Genomic DNA, 20,077 nt, shown 5'->3' on the forward strand with positions numbered 1-20,077 from the left:
TAATGAAATTGGATTAATGAACCTGAAGTCATGCTTACTTAATGAATTAAATAATTAGCTAATATTTATGTTTATCAAACTATCCAGAACTAGCCATTCATCATAAACGGTCCGTCTTTTTCAGAGTTTAGTTCCAGAGGTCAAATAACTGTGATTAACAGCATTATGTGAGAAACGCTAAACGTTAGACAGCAGGCATGTTCAATACTTGCTGAGGAGGGCTGGGCATTCATACTTAAGTAACCATCTTTCTGCATTTTTTTGGCAGGGCTACGTTATGGAAGCACTGCTGACGTTAGAGGCTACTGTGGATAATCTGTACGACTGCCTGAAGAACAGTGATCTTTTGACAGTTTTGTCTCGGTAAGAGCTTTGCCTCTTAGTTATAAGGGCCCTTTCAGTAAAACTCCCAGGTTATTAAGGCAGAACACTCTCTGAACTGCGCAGGGAAAGATGCACAAATAACTTAACTCAAACCCCATTAGTTAAAACAGGCTGCGTACAAGTAATCTAAATTAGCAGCATAGTCCTTGTTATATCTGTAACACTGTCATGAAAGGCTATATAATATCGCGTACTGTAAGGGGGAAAGATCTCTTAAGCCAAGAAGTCTAGCTGTGCAAAACTGCCAGTTATGGGGCAGAGACGCTGTAACACCCCCCCCAAAAAAAACGTTTTGTTGATTGTTTTGCCTAGCTCAGCACCAAAACCCATGCAACTCACTGCTCTTGCACAACACAGTAAGCCCACAACTTACGCACATTTACTGTACTTTTATAAGACGCCCCCTATTTTGGGGGACTCAAAATTAAGAAAATGGGATTTCCCAGAGTTGTTGAGATTTTTTGGGGGGGATTGCCAAAAATCGTTCACCAGCATCACCTACACTGCCACTCACATGCGTCGCAAAAGCCAGCTATCGTCTGTCCCCTTGCCGGCAGAAGCCGCCTATTGCCCGCCCAATTGCTGCAGCAACAGCCAATCAACAACACCCCTTGAGGCAGCCACCAATAACATGTCCAATAGCCACTGACAATCTCCGGCTCATGGCATCAACGAATCCCATGTCTTCCCCCCCCCCTTGCACTACCCCCGATTATGAACATAATTTTCTAAGAATAAAGCCTCGTCTTATACACGGAAAAGTATGGTAACTTGTGCACATTCAGCTTTACGCACATTACAAAAAGTTTTTTTTTAATCAATAAGGGGGTAGGAAGGGGGAGGGTGCCTGAGGAAAAAGACTTTGGCAATCCCGCCCACCATTGAACCCAATGTGTTCTGATTATACACTATTTTGGCTTTAGGCGCCATCGCTGTAATGTAACCCCCAGTGTAAGTTGCAGGTTCACCAAAAGAAGTTGGCACAATAAACTTTGAATTATTGTCCATTGAATTATTGGACTACTGTAATGCACTCTACGTGGGGCTACCTTTGAAGGTGACTCGGAAACTACAACTAATCCAGAATGCGGCAGCTAGACTGGTGACTGGGGGCGGCCGCCGAGACCATATCACACCGGTCTTGAAAGACCTACATTGGCTCCCAGTACGTTTCCGAGCACAATTCAAAGTGCTGACCTTTAAAGCTGACCTTTAAAGCCCTAAACAGCCTCGGTCCAGTATACCTGAAGGAGCGTCTCCACCCCCATCGTTCTGCCCGGACGCTGAGGTCCAGCGCCGAGGGCCTTCTGGCAGTTCCCTCATTGCGAGAAGCAAAGCTACAGGGAACCAGGCAGAGGGCCTTCTTGGTAGTGGCGCCCGCCCTGTGGAACGCCCTTCCAGCAGATGTCAAAGCGATAAACAACTACCTGACATTCAGAAGACATCTTAAGGCAGCCCTGTTTAGGGAAGTTTTTAACGTGTGATATTTTACTGTATTTTTGGTTTCTATGGAAGCCGCCCAGAGTGGCTGGGGAGGCCCAGCCAGATGGGCGGGGTATAAATAATAAATTATTATTATTATTATTATTATTATTATTATTATTATTATTATTATTATTTCCATCTCCGGGTTATACACAATGTTTAAGGGTAAGTGGGACCAGAAGTCAATGATGTATGAGTGTTATTTACCTCATCTTTTTAAAACAAATCAATTACAAAAAAAGAGAAAAATATACAAAAGCAAAATCCCAACTCCCCCCCCCCCGGTGGATCAATCTAGTTAAGTTTACCAAAGTCCAATCTGTGATATCAGTAGTTGCCATTCTTCATGGTTATCAGTAAAGTATTCTATTTATCTTTGAGCATATTTCTTCCCATATTTCTTCCCTCTCCCATCTCAGTTGTGCCACTTAACTTCAGGAGATTGGAAGCACTGACTTTGGGGATACAGGACGGAACTGCGACTAGTGGGAAGGGGGAGAAAACACCCGCCTTTCTTCCTTCCCAGCAATGGTGACCTCTGTTCCCATTGTGTCACCAATCACAGCAGTTTTACTAATTCTTTCAAACAGCAGAATGATGGGCATTTTATTTAAATGGCCCACAGAGGAAACTATTCTGCTGGGTGCCACATGAATGGCCGTGTTTGGCTTTGACTCAGTGTCATATTGTCAAGGCTGGGTTTCATGTGCATCTGCGTTGACAGATCTCTGACACAACTCTTTCATGAGCATTCCTTTACCCCCCTTTAATAAATTTGCGATGATGGTTCTTAGAATGTGGAGGATGATGGGATACAGAGCCCAGTTTGTCTGTGTTGTCCTTGTTTGATTTGCTTTTTCAGAGGCATTGGCCAAGTCCTCCCAGTCTAATCAAGGCAGACTTTGCCTTGGAGGGATGTCATTTCCTATCACCTGTTAGAGAAAAGTGGAGAACTGAAAAGTTAGATTGCATGCATCCATTCCATATATGCAGCTATGGAGAGATTGCTGCTAACCTGCCCTTTCTGTGTGAAACTTGCCCAGTATATTATCTTACCTAAAAGCCTAACCTTATTTGGCAGCTGGGCAGGCAGCAAAAGTCCTCAGAATGAGGGTCCAGTTGATATACAGGCACCTCCCTCCTAGTCTAATTGAAGAAGAAGAAGAGAAGAGTTTGGATTTGATATCCCGCCTTTCACTCCCTTTAAGGAGTCTCAAAGCCGCTAACATTCTCCTTTCCCTTCCTCCCCCACAACAAACACTCTGTGAGGTGAGTGGGGCTGAGAGACTTCACAGAAGTGTGACTGGCCCAAGGTCACCCAGCAGCTGCATTTGGAGGGGCGGAGACGCGAACCCGGTTCCCCAGATTAGGAGACTACCGCTCTTAACCACTACACCACACTGAAGACTTACCCAACAGCTAGGAATGGAGCTCATTCCTGGCCCAAGCCAGCTTTCTCAGCAAAAAAATTCCTACGTATATGCCTCATATAGCTACACTGCAGACCACAACCCAAAGCCTGCCCACTAGACGGTAGTCTTCACCTTGTGGCTGGGTTTGCCAATGATTGCATCAATTTCTATTTGCATCTAATTTACCCATATTTTCCTTTTGGGTTTATATCTTCTTGAGGTATAGGCTGTGTATATTTTGCCCTAAAAAATAAATAAATAACCAAATTCTGCACCCAGGTAAACCATATCCTCTATTTAAAATTCTCAAATCTATAAAAATTACATTTGTTAACATACTTGCACATTCTTGCTCCTTTCCCTCAGTGTAATGTGTTTCTGGAAATCGTGTAAAGGCAGCAAAGCTTTATTCTCCATAATACAAAGTACACTGAGACCCTAAGTCTAGAACTGGGCCTTCCAAAATTGCTCTTAATGCCATGGTCTGGATCCAGTGACTCCGAAGTGTGCATATTTGCATGTAGAGGAAAAAAGGAAGAGGAATTGACTTAACTGCTGAGAAGTGTTTTGTATTTGGAGTGGGATTGCATGAGTGAGGTCTTCTTACTTTTGAGGTGAATTGGGCAGCTCCTGTTCACATGGATCTCCAGGTACTGGGGCCCAGTAACGTTTGTTTTGTTTTGTTTTGCTTAGTTCATCATCACCGGATTTAACGTCAAGTTCAAAGCTGACCGCAAATCGGAAGAGTACAGGGCAGCTGAATGTCAATGCGGGAGCTTCAGGTGGCAACACGGCAACCGCTGAGCGCAGCAGGCACCAGAGGAGCTTTTCAGTGCCAAAAAAGTTTGGGGATGTGGACCGATCCTCCGACCCACCTCGCAGTGCCACCCTCGACAGGATACAGGCTTGCACTCAGCAGGGCCTCTCCCCCAAAACCCGGAGCTCGTCCTCTTTAAAAGACAGCCTCACAGACCCTAACAATATTAACAACCCTACGAACCTGTTAGCCACCATCTTCTGGGTTGCTGTAGCTTTGATGGAATCCGATTTTGAGTTTGAATATCTAATGGCGCTGAGGTTGCTGAATAAGCTGCTTGTTCATTTGCCACTGGATAAAGTGGAAAACAGAGAAAAGCTAGAAAAGCTGCAAGGGCAGTTGAAATGGACAGATTTCTCAGGGCTCCAGCAGCTGCTGCTGAAAGGTTTCACTTCCCTTACCACCACGGACCTTACGCTGCAGCTCTTCAGTTTGTTGACCCCGGTTTCACGCGTGTCCATGGTGGATTCCTCCCACGCCATAGGTACAGTCGATAGATGTTTTGTTTCATTGATTGATTGCGTTTCCTCTACATTTTTAGCTAAAAGGTCAAGTATCTATTATAAGGAATATGTCCCTCATAGCAATTGATAATAATCATTATGTTTTGCATATAAGAAACTAATCCTCCAAATATAATATTACACTGCATGCGCTTGACACGTTTTTATGTAAATACAGGATGTTTTAAAGTGGAGGTATATATGCCTTTATTATAACAGCATACAGTACAGTTTGAAATCTGTATTATTCATGCCTTCTCAAATTTCTCCTTTTTTGTGTGCGCCAGGATTTCCATTGAATGTTCTGTGCCTCCTGCCTCATTTAATTCAGCACTTTGATGGCCCAAATCAGTTCTGCAAGGATATCGCAGAAAGGATTGCTCAGGTACCACCGGTCTTCAATTCGTCTTAGGTCTAATTAAATCCCAGGATTGTTTTTGAATCGCTGTTAACATAACTTTCATGTTCCCTATATGTCATCAGGTCTGTCTAGAAGAAAAGAACCCCAAGCTGTCAAACCTAGCCCATGTCATGACTCTTTATAAAACTCACAGCTACACGAGAGACTGTGCAACCTGGGTCAATGTCGTTTGCCGTTACCTTCATGAAACGTTTGCTGATACTACTCTGAACATGGTTACGTATTTAGCTGAGGTATGTTTCTACTGCTCAGTCTTGTTTCTGTCTTCTACTGGCAGCTTTCCTAAGGCTGTAATCTTAACCCATTTATCTGGGAGTAAGCCCCATTGAAGTGAATTGGGTTTAGTTCTGGTTAGGGGTTGCACATTATGTTCCCAAATATTCAGCGAATGAATTCCTGTGTATTTGTGTGTGTACTTGTGTAGGTGTGAATATAATAATAATATAATTGGCCCAAAGGCTAGGAATGCCTCCCCCAGGAGACTCTGAGAACAGATATTAACCATTAAAAATAAATAAATTAGAACGAATGCATAATAAACAGCAGACATTGTATAACCTCTGTGCAAGCAATCAGGATGAATGCTCAATAAACCTGTTTTCCAGAGGCACCTTCTCTCATACACACACATAAACAGCAGAAACGCTCTCTTTCTCTGAACTGTTTGAGAGACACAGCTCCCTCACTACAGCGCTGTGACAGGGAGGATAGGAAACACTCTATTTTGCTGTTCACAGATGGTTCTCTGCAGCATAAATGACTGTTTCTAGCCCTCCCCATTACAGTGATGTGATAGGGTGCCTGCTTCTGACGTCACAAAGATGCCTCTTCCACTTTCATGCTGTCAGGTCAGAGGTGTTCAGGAAAAAAGAATGATTTCTCCCTCCTGTTTCCTGAGAACCTCCAACCTGGTGAGGACAAAGCGAAGTTTTTGCGAGGTGGGGAAAAGGTGCCTTTGGAATGCATTGATTTGACTGCAGCTTGAAGGACCAGTTGAAATGACTTGGCAGGCCCCCTTTGGACTGTGGGTTCACCATCCCTGCTCTAAAGGTTGCCAGGGATGTTGTCACCGTGTGCAATGAAAGTTTATGAAACAAAGCATTGTGACTAATCAAGTCTATGGGTTTGTGAAACTTACTTGGGGATAAGTTCCATTGAAATAAATGGAACTGACTTCTGCATAAACTTGCATTCTTTTTGGAATGTACTTCAGCGTAAGCCTAGCCCAGGCGTAGGCAAACTTGGCCCTCCAGATGTTTTGGGACTACAACTCCCATCATCTCTAGCTAACAGGACCAGTGGTCAGGGATGATGGGAATTGTAGTCTCAAAACATCTGGAGGGCCGAGTTTGCCTATGCCTGGCATAGCCTTGTGGTGTGCAGTTTTTGATAAAATGTCAGCCTCTTTTGAACAAACCAGAGTTTCCTTGCTTCTGTCATTGGAGTGCAAGAAAAACTGTCATCTTGCCTCTCCTACAGCATTGTTTTGATTATGCTGATTTATCATCCTGGACAGTACAAGGAATGTATACACAAGTGAGTTCTTTTTCCATGTATTAGAATTGTTATGATAGTTCCTGTGACTGTTCACTGAGAACCAGAATAGCATTACCAAGTGTTCCTTCAGAACGTGAGTTCCTTCAGAACGTTGCATCTGAGTTCCATAACGAAATAGATTATCTGTATGTAGCCGAGTGCACTAATGTGCAAGATTCTAACCTATGATCTTCAGAGTTATTATCCAGGAGCTGGATTCAACTAAATAGGTGTACTAGCGGGAGCCAGTTCAACAAGTCCCACTAGTGCAATGGGACTCTTCCACACACACCCCAAATCTTCTCTGGGAGTGGGAGAACCCCCATAACAGTGCAAGGCAGGAGGGGAGGAGAGGTTATTCCACCAGATAAACTGAAATGCTAGCACTAATGGGATGATTAGAAAAGTGAAACGCTGCATTCCTCCCACATCTCTCACCATTTTACCTCTTTAACAGCAAAATTGGTGTGTTTTTAATGTAAGGATTATGATTTTGTTTATGTTTTCTCACAGCTGCTGGAAAAGGGGCTTCCCAGCATGCAACAGTCCCTTTTGCAGATAATCTATAGTCTTCTTAGTTATATGGACCTATCAGGCATTCCCGTAAAACAGTTTAACATGGAGGTGTTAAAGACCATTGAAAAATATGTGCAGGTAAGTAGTGCATGCACCTCATAGAGCTTGTATAAAAAAACAGTGCTTATTCACTCATTTAGAAAAGGATTTATATGGACTCACATAAAATATAAAGGCCTCATGTAACCTAGTTTTCCCTTTCACTCCTAAGTTAGTGGCAAGCCAAACCTTTCCTCTGAAATGTGGCAGACTATCACATGAGAAATGAGAAGGGGGAATTTTGGGGAAGTGGAGGAGAAAACACAGACCAGGCTTGTTCACATACTGCCAAGCTATGTTTGGGCATTGTGTCTGATTTGCTGCACGTATGCTGTGGCCAGAGGTGGTTCTGGGGTAGCAGGGGGCGCCACAACAATGCTGTAGAAAGGAGCATGAGAGGCGGGGGGCACCAAATCTTAGCGTTGCACAGGGTGCTGCTGAAATTTGAAACTCCAAAGTCCACTACTGCTGCTTCAGTCAGCCCCAAATTCTGTAGACATTAAATCCAAACTCTGCATTCAGAATCAGCTGCAGAATTCACACCCAGGATAGCATGCATTTACTCTGATTCATTCTGCTTCTGAGATACATATTTCCAGACAATTTGGCATTTTTCTGCAAGGAGTAATGGAAAGCAGAAACAAAAGGCAAAAGTACTGCAGTTATCACGGCACTCCAGATCCCCCTTTTCCCCTCCATCCTTAACCTGTCACTCAGAGGAAGGGTCCTGGTTCAGGGAAATGTTTGTGCAGTTAAATTATACTTGAAATAAAATCAGACTGCTGTCCAAACACTACCCAAGTTTTCTTTGCTTTTTGCTGGAAACACAAAGGTTAGAAATGATTTCAACAAGAGGCAAGAATATAAGAATGTAAAATTCTGTGCCGAATTCCAGCGTGACAGGAAAAAATATTCAAAGCTGATTCAGTCCTCTTTATTCTCAGTTGGAGAATTAATTCACGGTCTGAAAAGGATGATAATATACTATAATAATATTCTCATTTAACTCTGTGCGGTATATATGCATTCCATGTATATATTGTCAAACCTGTATTGCATTTGAAACTAGTATTATTACTAAGCACCCAAATTGTTATGTTGTATTTAATTAATAGTAAGTAATTTTATTGTGTGTGATGTTCTTCCTCTTCTCGTAGATTTTGTTCCCACTTAATATATAATATGCTATATATTTGTGAAAAATTGTTTCCAGAGCATTCACTGGCGAGAAGCCCTAAATATATTGAAGTTGGTAGTTTCGCGCTCAGCAAGCCTGGTTTTGCCCTCCTACCAGCAGCACAGCGATCTTTCAAAAATGGAAATACATCGTGTATGGAACAACGCTTCCAAAGAACTACCTGGGAAAACGTTAGACTTCCATTTTGATATTACGGAGGTACTATATTTTTGTCGCGATAAATCTGTGTGTCCAGTGCATATCCCTTTGAAAGCTGAAGCAAATAGAAATACTGTATCATTTTAAAGCACATAAACATGGGTTTCAATGAGGCATGTGGACAAGGTGCTTGGAATTGTGTGGTTGACTACTTGCACTTTGGACTGTTGCCCCTCGTGGCTGATAGAAACTAGCAGGGAGGGGACAGCTGGCTGGGCCAGGGTGGGGATTAATGCCTCCTTGTAATGCCTGATTAAAGGAAACAATGGTAAAAACCATTCCTCAAGGAACCCTCCCTGGATTTGGAGAATCTAAGTGACTTCCAGCCAGTTCCCAGTCTCCCTTTCTTCGGCAAACCAGATGCAGGGTTGCCACAGGTTGCCACAGATCAGATCCAGGTGCTCTTGGAGGAGACTTAATTTCTAGATCAACTTCAGTCGGAGTTTAGGCCCAGCTTTGACACAGAAACTGATCCCTGTATGATGACCTCTGTTGAGAGGGGGGAAATGTGTCCTGTTAATTGTCCTCAACCTCTCGGTGGCTTTCAATACCATCGACCATGGTATCCTTCTGGAATGACTGAGTTAGGGGTGGGTGGCACCATTTTGTGGTGGTTCTGGTCCTACTTGGATGGTGGTTCCCAGAGGGCGATGCTTAGGGAGTGCTCTTCTGCCCTGCCTTATAGAATTGTAGAATCATAGAATTGTACAGTTGGAAAGAACTCCAAGGGTCATCTAGTCTAACCCTCTGAAATGCAGGGATCTCAGCTAAACCATATTTGACAGATGGATATCCGACATCTGCTTAAAAACCTCCAAGGAAGGAAAGTCCACCACCTCTCTTGGGTCCAGCGTCAAAAAACTCTTACTGTAAAGCCCTTCAAAATGCTAAATACTGTTCATTGTTTTCTTTTAAGACTCCAATTATTGGGAGACGATATGATGAGCTACAGAGTTCTTCAGGCAGGGACGGAAAGCCTAGAATAATGCCTGTCACCCGTAGCACTTCTTCAACATCTTCTGGGTCTAACTCCAATGTCCTTGTTCCTGTTAGCTGGAAGAGGCCTCAGTATTCTCAGGTAAAATCTAGGGATTATCTGGAGAAGTGCTGTCAGTTGTCCCCCGTGTTACAGAGACCTCTTGATTTCAAGCCCTATGCTGTGGAACACTTTCAGCAGACATCCGGCAGACAATCCTCACTTTTGGCATTCAGGTGTCTCTTGAAGACCTTTTTGTGCTAACAGGCCTATGTAGTGGTTTAACATTTCCTTGAGTAGCCCATCATTTTAAAAATTGTTTTGTATTGCTTTAAATCTTTTAAAATGTTCCTGAACCACCCCCCTGATATTTTATGGGAGGGTGATATATAAATACTTTTATAAGTAAACAAAATGCCTACCCAGTTTCAGGAATTGAGCTTTTGAAAAAAATCCTAAAACACCTACAAAAACTTTATCCATATGAAATTATAATAGACAATGTTTGACTAAAATTAGGAGACATCAGGAGTAGAGCTTTTGATGTTTATTAAATGCTCCCTATTTTTTCTTCTATGATTTGAGCTCTGAAATGTGTGGCATTGCTTAAACTCCTTTTTCTTTCTCTCTCTCTCTCTCTCTCTCTCTCGGTCTTTCCCCTTTTTAAAAAAAGAAAAGGACAAAAGAAAAGTTAGTGCACGTTCTTACGCTTTGTGGTCAAGAAGTCGGCCTGAGCAAAAACCCTTCGGTAAGTCTCATATTTCTCCTTCTAGGGCTTATTCATAAACAATTCAAAGGTACAGCTCTAAATTTTATCTTCAGTTTGCTGGCATGAAGTGACCCTTCCATAATGAATGGTGTTTCTCAGCCAAACGCAAGCAATAGATGTGCCTGTTAAAACATTGTTGTTGGTTTAGGCAAACCTATCCATACATCTAGATGCTGATGTGTTTTAATCTCTTTTACTGTTAAACTTTAATTATTTTTACATGCTTTAATTGCTTTTAACTGCTCTTTACTGACCACTATAATACTTCTTGCTAGCCGGTAGAGGTTTTACCAGAATCAAGTGGGATATAAATTTTGTTAAGTAACTAAAATAAAATAATGTGTCTACCCACCAACCCACTCCCCTTATCAAGAAATTATCTCTCAACGGCTTTGTTAAGATATGGCTCGCTGGCTAACTCATGTCAGAATTACTTAACTGTTCATTTAGGCATTGTGACTATTTGCGTCAGACCATTATACTTCCTGAACATTTTAGAAATTTGAGAATTCAAAGTCCATTTTGGCTGATACATATGGGAACAAAATAGAAGATAAAACAGTAGGGTAGAAATGAAACCCTGGTTGTTGGAATTCCTTTTCGGCTAAACATATGGGATCTCAGAGTATGAGTCAGGTCTTCCATAGGTGACAAGAAATGGCTAGTAGTACATCTGTATCACCTGCCTAACATTTCTCAATCTGCCCACTTTCCCACCCCAAGTTCAAAAATGTACATGCTGCATTTATTTATTTGTTTGTTTGGGGTGGGGTGGGGTGCCCTTACCCTCCAGTTTTTGTTTTTGCCATTTCCTCTGCTAAAACTGATGCCAATCAGTAACTGTAGAAAATCAGATGTAAGAGGCAGTTGGAAAAACAGCTGCTGCAGACATACTTCTCTCTCTCCCACTTTTTCCCCGACCCCCCACCCTCTCTTGCATCTAAGAGTGTATAGACACAGTCCACAAATAAACTTCCCCCAATGATGGAAAAGCACAGTTAGCGCCATGGTTGTGGAATGATGAAGTTCAAACATATTTGTAAATAATAACAGCTGAAATGTAACACATTCTATTTATCTGCATGCTTTCCCTTGTAACAACTGAGAAGCAAAAGGGCTGGCTTAACCCTTTTCCGTGCCCTTCCCGCAGTTGCATTCTGTTCCCATAAATGCATATAAATACTAAGGAAGCATCAATCTGCACCCATTAGGAGGTAGCTTGGACGTGTTCCTGCAGCTCATAGTTGCGTCTTAGTATGAGTTTAATCTGAAGGCACCTGTCCAACATAAATAATAAAAAGGAGCCTTCTAAAAATACCCACTGAAGGAATTAGGTGTGTACAGCTTTCTGAAAAGCCCATTAGACTAACAAAAGAGCGTCGTAGAGGAAGAGTTTGTTTTGTTTTTAATAGAAAAATCCCCCTTGACTTTTAGGTGATTTTTTCTTCATGTGGAGATTTGGATCTGATTGAGCACCAGACGAGCCTGGTGGCTTCCGAGGACGGAGCCCGCGAGCAAGAGAACATGGACGATTCAAACAGCGAGCAGCAGTTCAGAGTCTTTAGGGATTTCGATTTCCTCGATGTGGAGCTGGAGGACGGGGAGGTATGGTACATTGTCTCTCAACAAACTTTGCTCTTACTGCAGATTAAGCCACATTTTTGCACTTCCCCAACAGTAAATAATGTCCTCTTTATATTCTAGCAAAGGCTTAGCTGAGCAACGATAAATGTTTACACAGTGTTAGTGCAATAGCCTAACTTTCGGCAGGTTACTATGCCCTTCCTTAAACATACACCTTTTTTTCTCTTTATATGCTTCATTTAAAAAAAAAAACAAAAAACAAACCCTCAATACACACTTTAATGCATGCTACAGAAGACTAGGGCTGAACGTTTTAGTGATTTGTACTGATACTAAGGTTTCCGTGCATTAAAATTTTAAAGATTCACTACAGCCAAATGTCTGACATTCCCAATCATTAACAGGATGCATGCTTTGAATTTAATGAACACACTGCACAAGCCTTATAATCAGATGCTTTCATCAGTGCTCTCTCAAAACCTAAGCATAGGCCCGTGCATGTGTGTATGTGCATATGTAATGTTTATGCAGCACAAACGCGATGAAATCCCCAGCACTTAAAAGCCCCTGTGCCTTTTTCTGCTCCACTCTATGGTGTTAGCAATTCTCATCAGCTCTCGTAGGAGAAAAACAGAAGCCCGAGGGCCTGCAATCAGGTCTTGGCAGGTAAAAGCCTGTCAGTTTGTCTTTGACCGGAGTTGCTGCGAGGGCATATTATCCAGCTTACATCATATACTTGAAGGGTATTGGAACGCCTTGCTTTTGTTTCTTTTTTTGGTAAGGCGTTTTACTGGTAATGCAGATCTGCTCCCTCTGGGAATAATTATATCTGTTTGACTGGAGAAAACGTCAGCGTTAGGAGCTGGAGGAGGCAAGGCGCTGCCACATCCGTTGCACTGTGGGGAAAAGGGCGGTTAAGTGAGGAGGAGGGGAAACAGGGCCAGAAAGCAAAGAGGGGCAATTTTGGACAGGCATTCGCATCCACGAGGGCATTCGCATACTACCCTCCCTCTTTTCCTTACACCCGAAAGATAAATTCCCCTAGAGCAGGGGTCACCAACCTAAGGCCCATGGGCCGGAAGCAGCCCGCGGAGGTCGTTTGACCAGCCCACAAGCTGCCCCTGAACCAAGCCGCCCACTCGCGACTGCTCTAAACTAGCACAGCGCAGGGACTCGCTTCTGCGGTGCCAGAAATTGCGTCTGCAGCGGCGGAAATCACATCTGTGCAGATGCCGGAAATCACGGGCGCAATCTGGCCCAGGCAAGATAATCCTTGCTGACCCCTGCCCTAGAGTGTGTCCCAGGCCAACCTGATCTGCTTGGCAGTTGCAGCTGGCAGAGTTGCTTATCTGGCTTCTTGACATGGAGGTCACTGTGGTGTCAGGGGCAGGTCAACAATAATTCACACGGCTAGCTTTCTATACACAGGCATTTGTTTATTTTAACTTTAAAAAATGCAATCCTCACCTGCAGCTTGGAGTAGAACAGCAAGCGTGTATAGATCCCCTTTGACCTTCCAGATATTGCTGAACAAGAACTCCCATCAGCTCCAGGAAATAATGGCCAACGGCCAGGGATGATAGGTGTTGTAGTTGGGCAACAGCTGGAGGGCCAGCCTGCCTTGTGGGCTGCATTCAAATGAGTTGGAGGTGTGGGGCTGTGGCTGACTGAAGGATGAAACTCCTTAGTGCACCTTAATGAGTAAAGTCAATTAGGCAGCTCAGCTGCGATACAAAATGGTTACAATGGGGCAACAGCTGGATAAGCAGCAATTAAACTAGTAAAAAAAAGAATTCAGATAAGTAGCCAAAGTAGCAAATTCCTTCAGGGACTGAAGAATAGCAAGCTGCTGGGGAAGGTGTCGAGATAGCTCCACAAGGCTGTCCCATATTAGCCCTTTAATAGCTCCAGTCCAGTAATTCTATTAAGATAGAGCTAGCAAATGATACAAGGAGCAACAGCATACTAGATGTCTTATCAGAGGAGCACTGGTTTTTCATGGTACTTGCTTGAAGAGGTTATAAGTAGGACAGCAATAAAATATATAAATATAATTGAAAAATAAAGTAAGTATTGTTTCTTTCTGGGGGGGGGGGAATCAGAAAGAATTGCCACCTAGCTAATGCTATCCTGGCTTTCTTTAATATATTCTCTTTAAAACTTGTGTGACTAACTCAGTTTAGTGTGTGAGAATAGATCTTTGGTTTGCATGATTTAAAATCTGTGCTCAGACTAGTATTAAATCCATTTGTAGTGAAATCCTGTGCCTGTTGACTCAGCAGTATTTTCCACTGTGGACAAAGGGGTTCGCTATGAGTAAGACTTCCCTTGCTTGCACCTGAAGAGACTCCAAAGTCCTACTTTGTCTCTTTTCCAGAAGCCAGTTTTTAATAGATTTTATGAAATAGCTTTTAAAGAGGAATTATGGATTGGTTTGTCGTACTACAGGCAAACACCGGTCACCACAAATGAGTTATAGAAATGGAGAAATTATGGTGCTGCGCTTTGGCTCATGCAACAGGGCTTCCCTCTCCTCTCCTCTCCTCCCCTTCCCGCTCCTTCAGCTTCCCACACACCCTCAAAATCTGCTCCTGGGTTCTGGGGAGCCTATTGCGCAAGTAGAACCTCATGCTATAGGAATCCTAAATTATTTATTAACTTCTATGCCACCTAATGGGACATGGGTGGCGTTGTGGTCTAAACCACAGAGCCTAGGACTTGCCGATCAAAAGGTCGGCCGTTTGAATCCCCACGACGGGGTGAGCTCCCATTGCTCTGTCCCTGCTCCTGCCAACCTAGCAGTTCAAAAGCACGTCCAAGTGCGAGAAGGTAAACAGCGTTTCCATGCACTGCTCTGGTTTGCCAGAAGCAGCTTAGTCATGCTGGCCACATGACCCGGAAGCTGTTCGCCGGCTCCCTCGACCAATAAAGCGAGATGAGCACCACAACCCCAGAGTCGGCCACGACTGGACCTAATGGTCAGGGGTCCCTTTACCTTTACCTTATGCCACCTAATGCCAAAATAAATTTCTAAGGAGTCAAAACGAGCTTCTAAGTGGTACTTAATGCAATGCATTAACATACTACGGTAATGTATTGCTATAATCCATTGTACCACATTGTACAGTGCTAGTGTTTTCCATGTATGTTACATCATTCAGCCGTCAAACATCTCCATGCATTTGCCCCTCTTTTCTCTTCATTCCCTGCGCATATTGTAAGAGAGCATCTGAGTTTGTTCTCTGCTTTTAAAGAATTTACACTTAGTGTTGCATTTGAAACAGGCATCTTGGTTTAAAGCAAACCTTCAGTAGTTTGGGACTCGGGTGGCACTGTGGTCTGAACTACTGAGCCTCTTGGGCTTGCCAATCAGAACGTCAGCATTTTGAATCCCCGCGACGGGGTGAGCTCCCCTTGCTCGGTCCCAGCTCCTGCCAACCTAGCAGTTCGAAAGCACACCAAAAAGTGCAAGTAGATAAATAGGTACCGCTCCGGCAAGAAGATAAAGGGTGTTTCCATGCGCTGCTCTGGTTTCGCCAGAAGCGGCTTAGTCATGCTGGCCACATGACCTGGAAAAACTGCGGACAAACGCCAGCTCCCTCTGCCTTTAAAGCAAGATGAGCGCCGCAACCCCAGAGTCGTCTGTGATGGGACTTAACTGTCAGGGTTCCTTTACCTGTTTGGTAGTTTAGTACGCCAGCTTTGTAACCCCTCGTTTGGGTATATTATGAAACGCAGCAGAGGTTGCTTTGGCAGATTTGTAAGTAATGCTAATCTGTGAATCCTTAAAAGTGAAACTAAATTTGGCAGAAATCTCACCCCGCCCCCCGACCAGCTACTAGGCCAAAGGAAAGGAGGGAGGAAATGTGTGAGTTTGGCAGTTTGCTTGGGTTTGCTGAGACTCATCCATGTAGCACCAAACCAGAGTTTATTGTTTTACGTGCCCTTTCTGCAATGCTTTGTCTGGCACCTTTGTTACATATCTTTTAAGCACCTGGCGAAAACATTCCTCTCCTCTGAGGCCTTTAACTAATTAAATAATCTATGGCCTTCTAAAGGGGGGGGGTATTGCTTTTGTTTGATACTATGTTGTGCATTTTTGTGTTTTTTTAATATATATTGTAAATAGTCCTGTGATCCTCAGATGAAGGATGGTGTAGAAATTTAATAAATATTGTTACTTGCAGGCATGGCCACTGTGCCTCCTAATATGGGTTTGGAATACTGCTGATTTCTTAGCCATAGTTAAGAAATCAAGTGAGCTGCAGTTGCTTTTCAGCCAGTGTTTGCCCATGCACTTCGGCTATTATCTGCAGTATTCAAACACACAGCCTTGTTTGCTATTGTAGACAAAGGAGTGAGGTGGACAAAAGGAGCCGTTATACCTACTTTGTCTGCACATTTTGGTGCAGTTCTCTGGGCTATAAACAGGCCATCCCATTTCTTTGAATGCATTTCGTGCATTTATTATTATTATTATTATTATTATTATTATTATTATTTATTTTATTTTATTTTGCCATAAGGCTATGCAATCAGATAGATGGTTTTTTAAAAAAAATACACCAGTTTTCTCTCAAAAATATAATGCTGTTTACTCACTAGTTTCAGGAGGAATAGCAATTATTCTGTCAGGAATCTGAACGGAAATAGCAGAGGGGCTTTCCCCTTTACTTAGATAGTTCAAACTGGGGACTTAGTTAACTGTACGGTGTCTGAAATACCGCGGGTCCTCTGAACCGCTCCAGGTTTCACATGGGAAGTTTGAATCTCGTGACCTGTATTCAGAGTTTACATGTAGGGAACAGGCTAGCTCCAGGCCAGAATGATTGCTTTGAAGATACAAAGCCTTCAAAAGTGGAGTATATAATGGAAAAACACATTCATTCTTAACAATAGCAGTATTATTAGGCAGTGCTGTAACGTGTTTCCTGTTATTGAATCTTAACGTCTTTGCCCTGAAATGCCTTAACAAATAGCTTTTAAAACAATTAAAAACATAGAAGCAACTTTCGGCTTGACCGAAGTGGTGACTTTTCGTTTCACCGTGCAGTCCTGCATGGAAATAAGTCCCACTGAGTTCAATGGCTCTTCCTTCCAGGTAAATTGGTATAGGATTGCTGCTTCAGCGACTTCATAGACCAATAATTTAGACGTGGTAGATCTGAACTTCCTGTACATATATGAGTGTTCGGAACTGCTAATAGCGTTTTTCCGTACCTTGTTTTCCAGTTGCTCATATCATGCACAGATAAATGTTGATTAGATTGTCCATAGAGTTGCCAGATGCCACGATTCAGTATTTTTTAATTAGGTTGTGAAATCAGTATCATGGTATTTTTCAGTTTCTGTAAAGTTACAAGAAGGGATAAGTTTATCAGTTTAGTAGCATTTGTTTAGATTGTAGGGCAAATGTCTATAAAGAGTGTGTTTAAATTAAGTATGTTCACAAATACTTTTCTTTATTTGTTTCCTATTTGTTATATCTGCTATTCAGGAACTTCAGGTAAGATAATGCTATTTGAACTCACATGTGCTAGTAGATGTAATGCCTTGTTTGTATCTTGTGATATATTCTGCTTTTTCAGCGTGTGTGTGTGTGTGTGTGTTATGTGTTTAACGGAGGTTCCACTTCTTGCTATGCTTTAGAAATGTTTTATAGTTCTAAAGAACAAGGAACTGATTCAAGTGTTAAGTCTACTATAAAATCTCAAGGTGGGGTTCACAGATCTCGTTCACAATGAGAGCCATGAAATCAAAAAATAATTGGGGAAAGCCCATAATGTTGCATTATAAGAAAATTTATTATTTTACTTATTCAATTTATATTCTGCCTTGCCTCCCATAGAAGCATAGGGTGAATGGGAGTTGCCTGTTCATCTGCTTTTCCCATTCTTTGCAATCTTTGAACCTTGACTAGGTTCTAAGTGGCATATCATTGTGGCTAGGTTTTTTAATTTAAAAAAAAACATACTGTATGTATGAATATATGTACAAGTGTTTATTCCAGCTATTTGTGCAAAAAAAAGAGAGTTCAAATTATATATAGAATCATAAAATTGCATAGCTTGATTCTTGCTGAATAAAACTGAGGTATTTAATGGGTAATGCTTAAGAGATCCTGCCAGCTTAAATCTCTGTGCCAATTCCAGACATTTAACAGGAATAGGGAAAGGCTGCAATTCTGCCTTGCATGCAGAAGGTTCCCAGGTCCAGTCCCCAAAATTTCCAGGTAGTGCTGAGAGCGTCCCCTGCAACTTATACGCGTTTAACATGTGTACGTTCAGCTTTACACACACGGCAAATGTAAAAAATAATAATAAGTAGAAAGGGGGTGAGCATCCAGGGAAAATAACTTTGGCAATCCCACGTAACGGGTTTTGACCACATGCGTTTTTGGCGTTAGGTACAATCTCTGGAACGCAATCCCCCAGATAAGTTGTGGGCTTACTGCATTCCATTACTCCAGTGTTAAAATGCTCAAATAAGTAAAAGGCTTACATTTAAGCAAATGCAGTAATGACAACTGTCAGTTTTTTATGGTAAAATTCAGATTTCTCCTCTCCAAACACGCCTGAGGAATTGGAGTTTGTGGCAGAAGTCATAGTTAGATCTGATTACCAGCCCCGATCTTTACTGAAACATTAAAGTTTGGGTTTGTACATTTGTTTCAGTGCTACCTGCCAATATCTTAAATGTTGCTTTATTAGTAAGTATATGACTGGCAAAAATGTCCCACAAATATCCAGGCTTCATTTCCAGAATCAGACATGTCTCAGTGGCTGAGGCTGCAATCCTAAACGTGCTTATTAAAGAGTAAGTTCCACTGAACATAGAGGAACTTACTTCTGAGTAAACAAGTATAGGATTGTGCTGTAAAACCTAAACTAGGAATAAAACAGAGCATGTCTTTGTTTTTCTTTTCTTTTTTAAAAAAGTCAAAAATAAAACAGTTTTAATTTTTAATTTTTTTAATTGTACCTATGAAATTAATGTCTAATTTGTAAAGCAAAAGCGGGATTAAAACCAAAGGCTCTTCTGACTTGACACCTTGCATTGTGCATGCTAAATTGAAAGTGTTAGCTCTGCCTTCACTCTGCACTTGAGTATTGTGTTCATGTGTGTCGTACAGAATACCTGGAATATTTTGCCTGAGGTTTGCTGTTGTGCTCTTTTCATAAACACATAATGCATAAAATAGCAATCGATGAAAACAATTTTGCTGCTGTTCCAACAGTTTGCGATAATTTCAGTGGGCATAAATGCTGTCTAGCGGATGGTGCCGTTTACATTTAAATGGGGGTGTAGCTGCCCCATGGTCCTCAAAGTGCACCTCCCCATTGAAGATCAAAATTTGACATGCAGGCGACTTTTTGGGTGGTGAAGAAGAGATTTGTTGATCACAATGTTGTCAGCTTCCTTTAGGAATTGCTGTAGCTTCACCTTTCTGGATTATTCATATTTATGGATTATTATTATTCATATATTGCTAATCTATATGAAAAATAATTTTGCAGCTAAAAGTCTAACTTTATTTAAATCCTTACTGACCTTATGAAATGTTGCTAAATAAAGCCTTGGGGGGGTGGAGATTTGTTGTGGCAGAGAAAACAAACCAATGCTGTGATTGCAGGGTGAAAGCATGGACAATTTCAACTGGGGAGTACGCAGGCGTTCTCTTGATAGTCTGGACAAGTGTGATATGCAGCTTCTGGAAGAAAGCCAGCTTTCAGGAAGTACACCCAGCCTAAACAAAATAAACCATGAAGATTCGGATGAGTCATCGGAGGAGGAAGAACTAACAACAAGTCAAATTCTAGAACAGTCACAACTAGTAAGTAGTTAAATTATAGGCTGCTGGAAGATACATTATATATATATATATATATATATATATATATATATATATATCCATGATTCTTACACTTAAACTGATTGCTAGCAACACAGAAAGGGTTAGACCTTACATAGGTAAGTACATTCTTCTTAATTTTCTTTTCATAGTTGGCAAACATAAAAAGATTCAGGCAGCAATTCAGGAGTAAGCTCCGTTGGATCCAGTTGAGCCTACTTCTCAGTAGACATATATAGGATTGCACGGTTAGAGGCAAGTTCTGCATACAGAAAATATCAAATGTGATAAGTGGGTCTTTATTCCATTTGTTACTATATGTCACAT

At 42.0% G+C, this 20,077-nt stretch overlaps 1 protein-coding gene and 1 long non-coding RNA gene across 8 annotated transcripts in view; one reads left to right on the plus strand and one right to left on the minus strand.

The window, feature by feature from the left end:
- FRY (FRY microtubule binding protein) overlaps positions 1-20,077 on the plus strand; it is a 189,171-nt gene that overhangs the window by 151,447 nt on the left and 17,647 nt on the right. For all 7 annotated transcript variants that reach the window (XM_081859986.1, XM_081859980.1, XM_081859982.1 and 4 more), the window contains 10 exons: positions 269-363; positions 3,975-4,582; positions 4,889-4,986; positions 5,085-5,255; positions 7,072-7,212; positions 8,387-8,569; positions 9,486-9,647; positions 10,219-10,293; positions 11,749-11,919; positions 19,532-19,732. In XM_081859986.1, coding sequence (XP_081716112.1) covers positions 269-363; positions 3,975-4,582; positions 4,889-4,986; positions 5,085-5,255; positions 7,072-7,212; positions 8,387-8,569; positions 9,486-9,647; positions 10,219-10,293; positions 11,749-11,919; positions 19,532-19,732 — 1,905 coding nt within the window. The remainder of the gene's footprint in view (positions 1-268; positions 364-3,974; positions 4,583-4,888; positions 4,987-5,084; positions 5,256-7,071; positions 7,213-8,386; positions 8,570-9,485; positions 9,648-10,218; positions 10,294-11,748; positions 11,920-19,531; positions 19,733-20,077) is intronic.
- Positions 12,145-16,961, minus strand: LOC309341402. The gene is made up of 2 exons (XR_014156304.1): positions 14,910-16,961; positions 12,145-14,568 (listed from the first exon to the last, which is right to left on the minus strand). It is a non-coding gene; the product is annotated as an uncharacterized lncRNA (long non-coding RNA).

The sequence above is a fragment of the Podarcis erhardii genome (genome assembly GCF_964252035.2).
Source record: "Podarcis erhardii genome assembly, chromosome: 4".
Classification (NCBI taxonomy): Eukaryota; Metazoa; Chordata; class Lepidosauria; order Squamata; family Lacertidae; genus Podarcis; species Podarcis erhardii.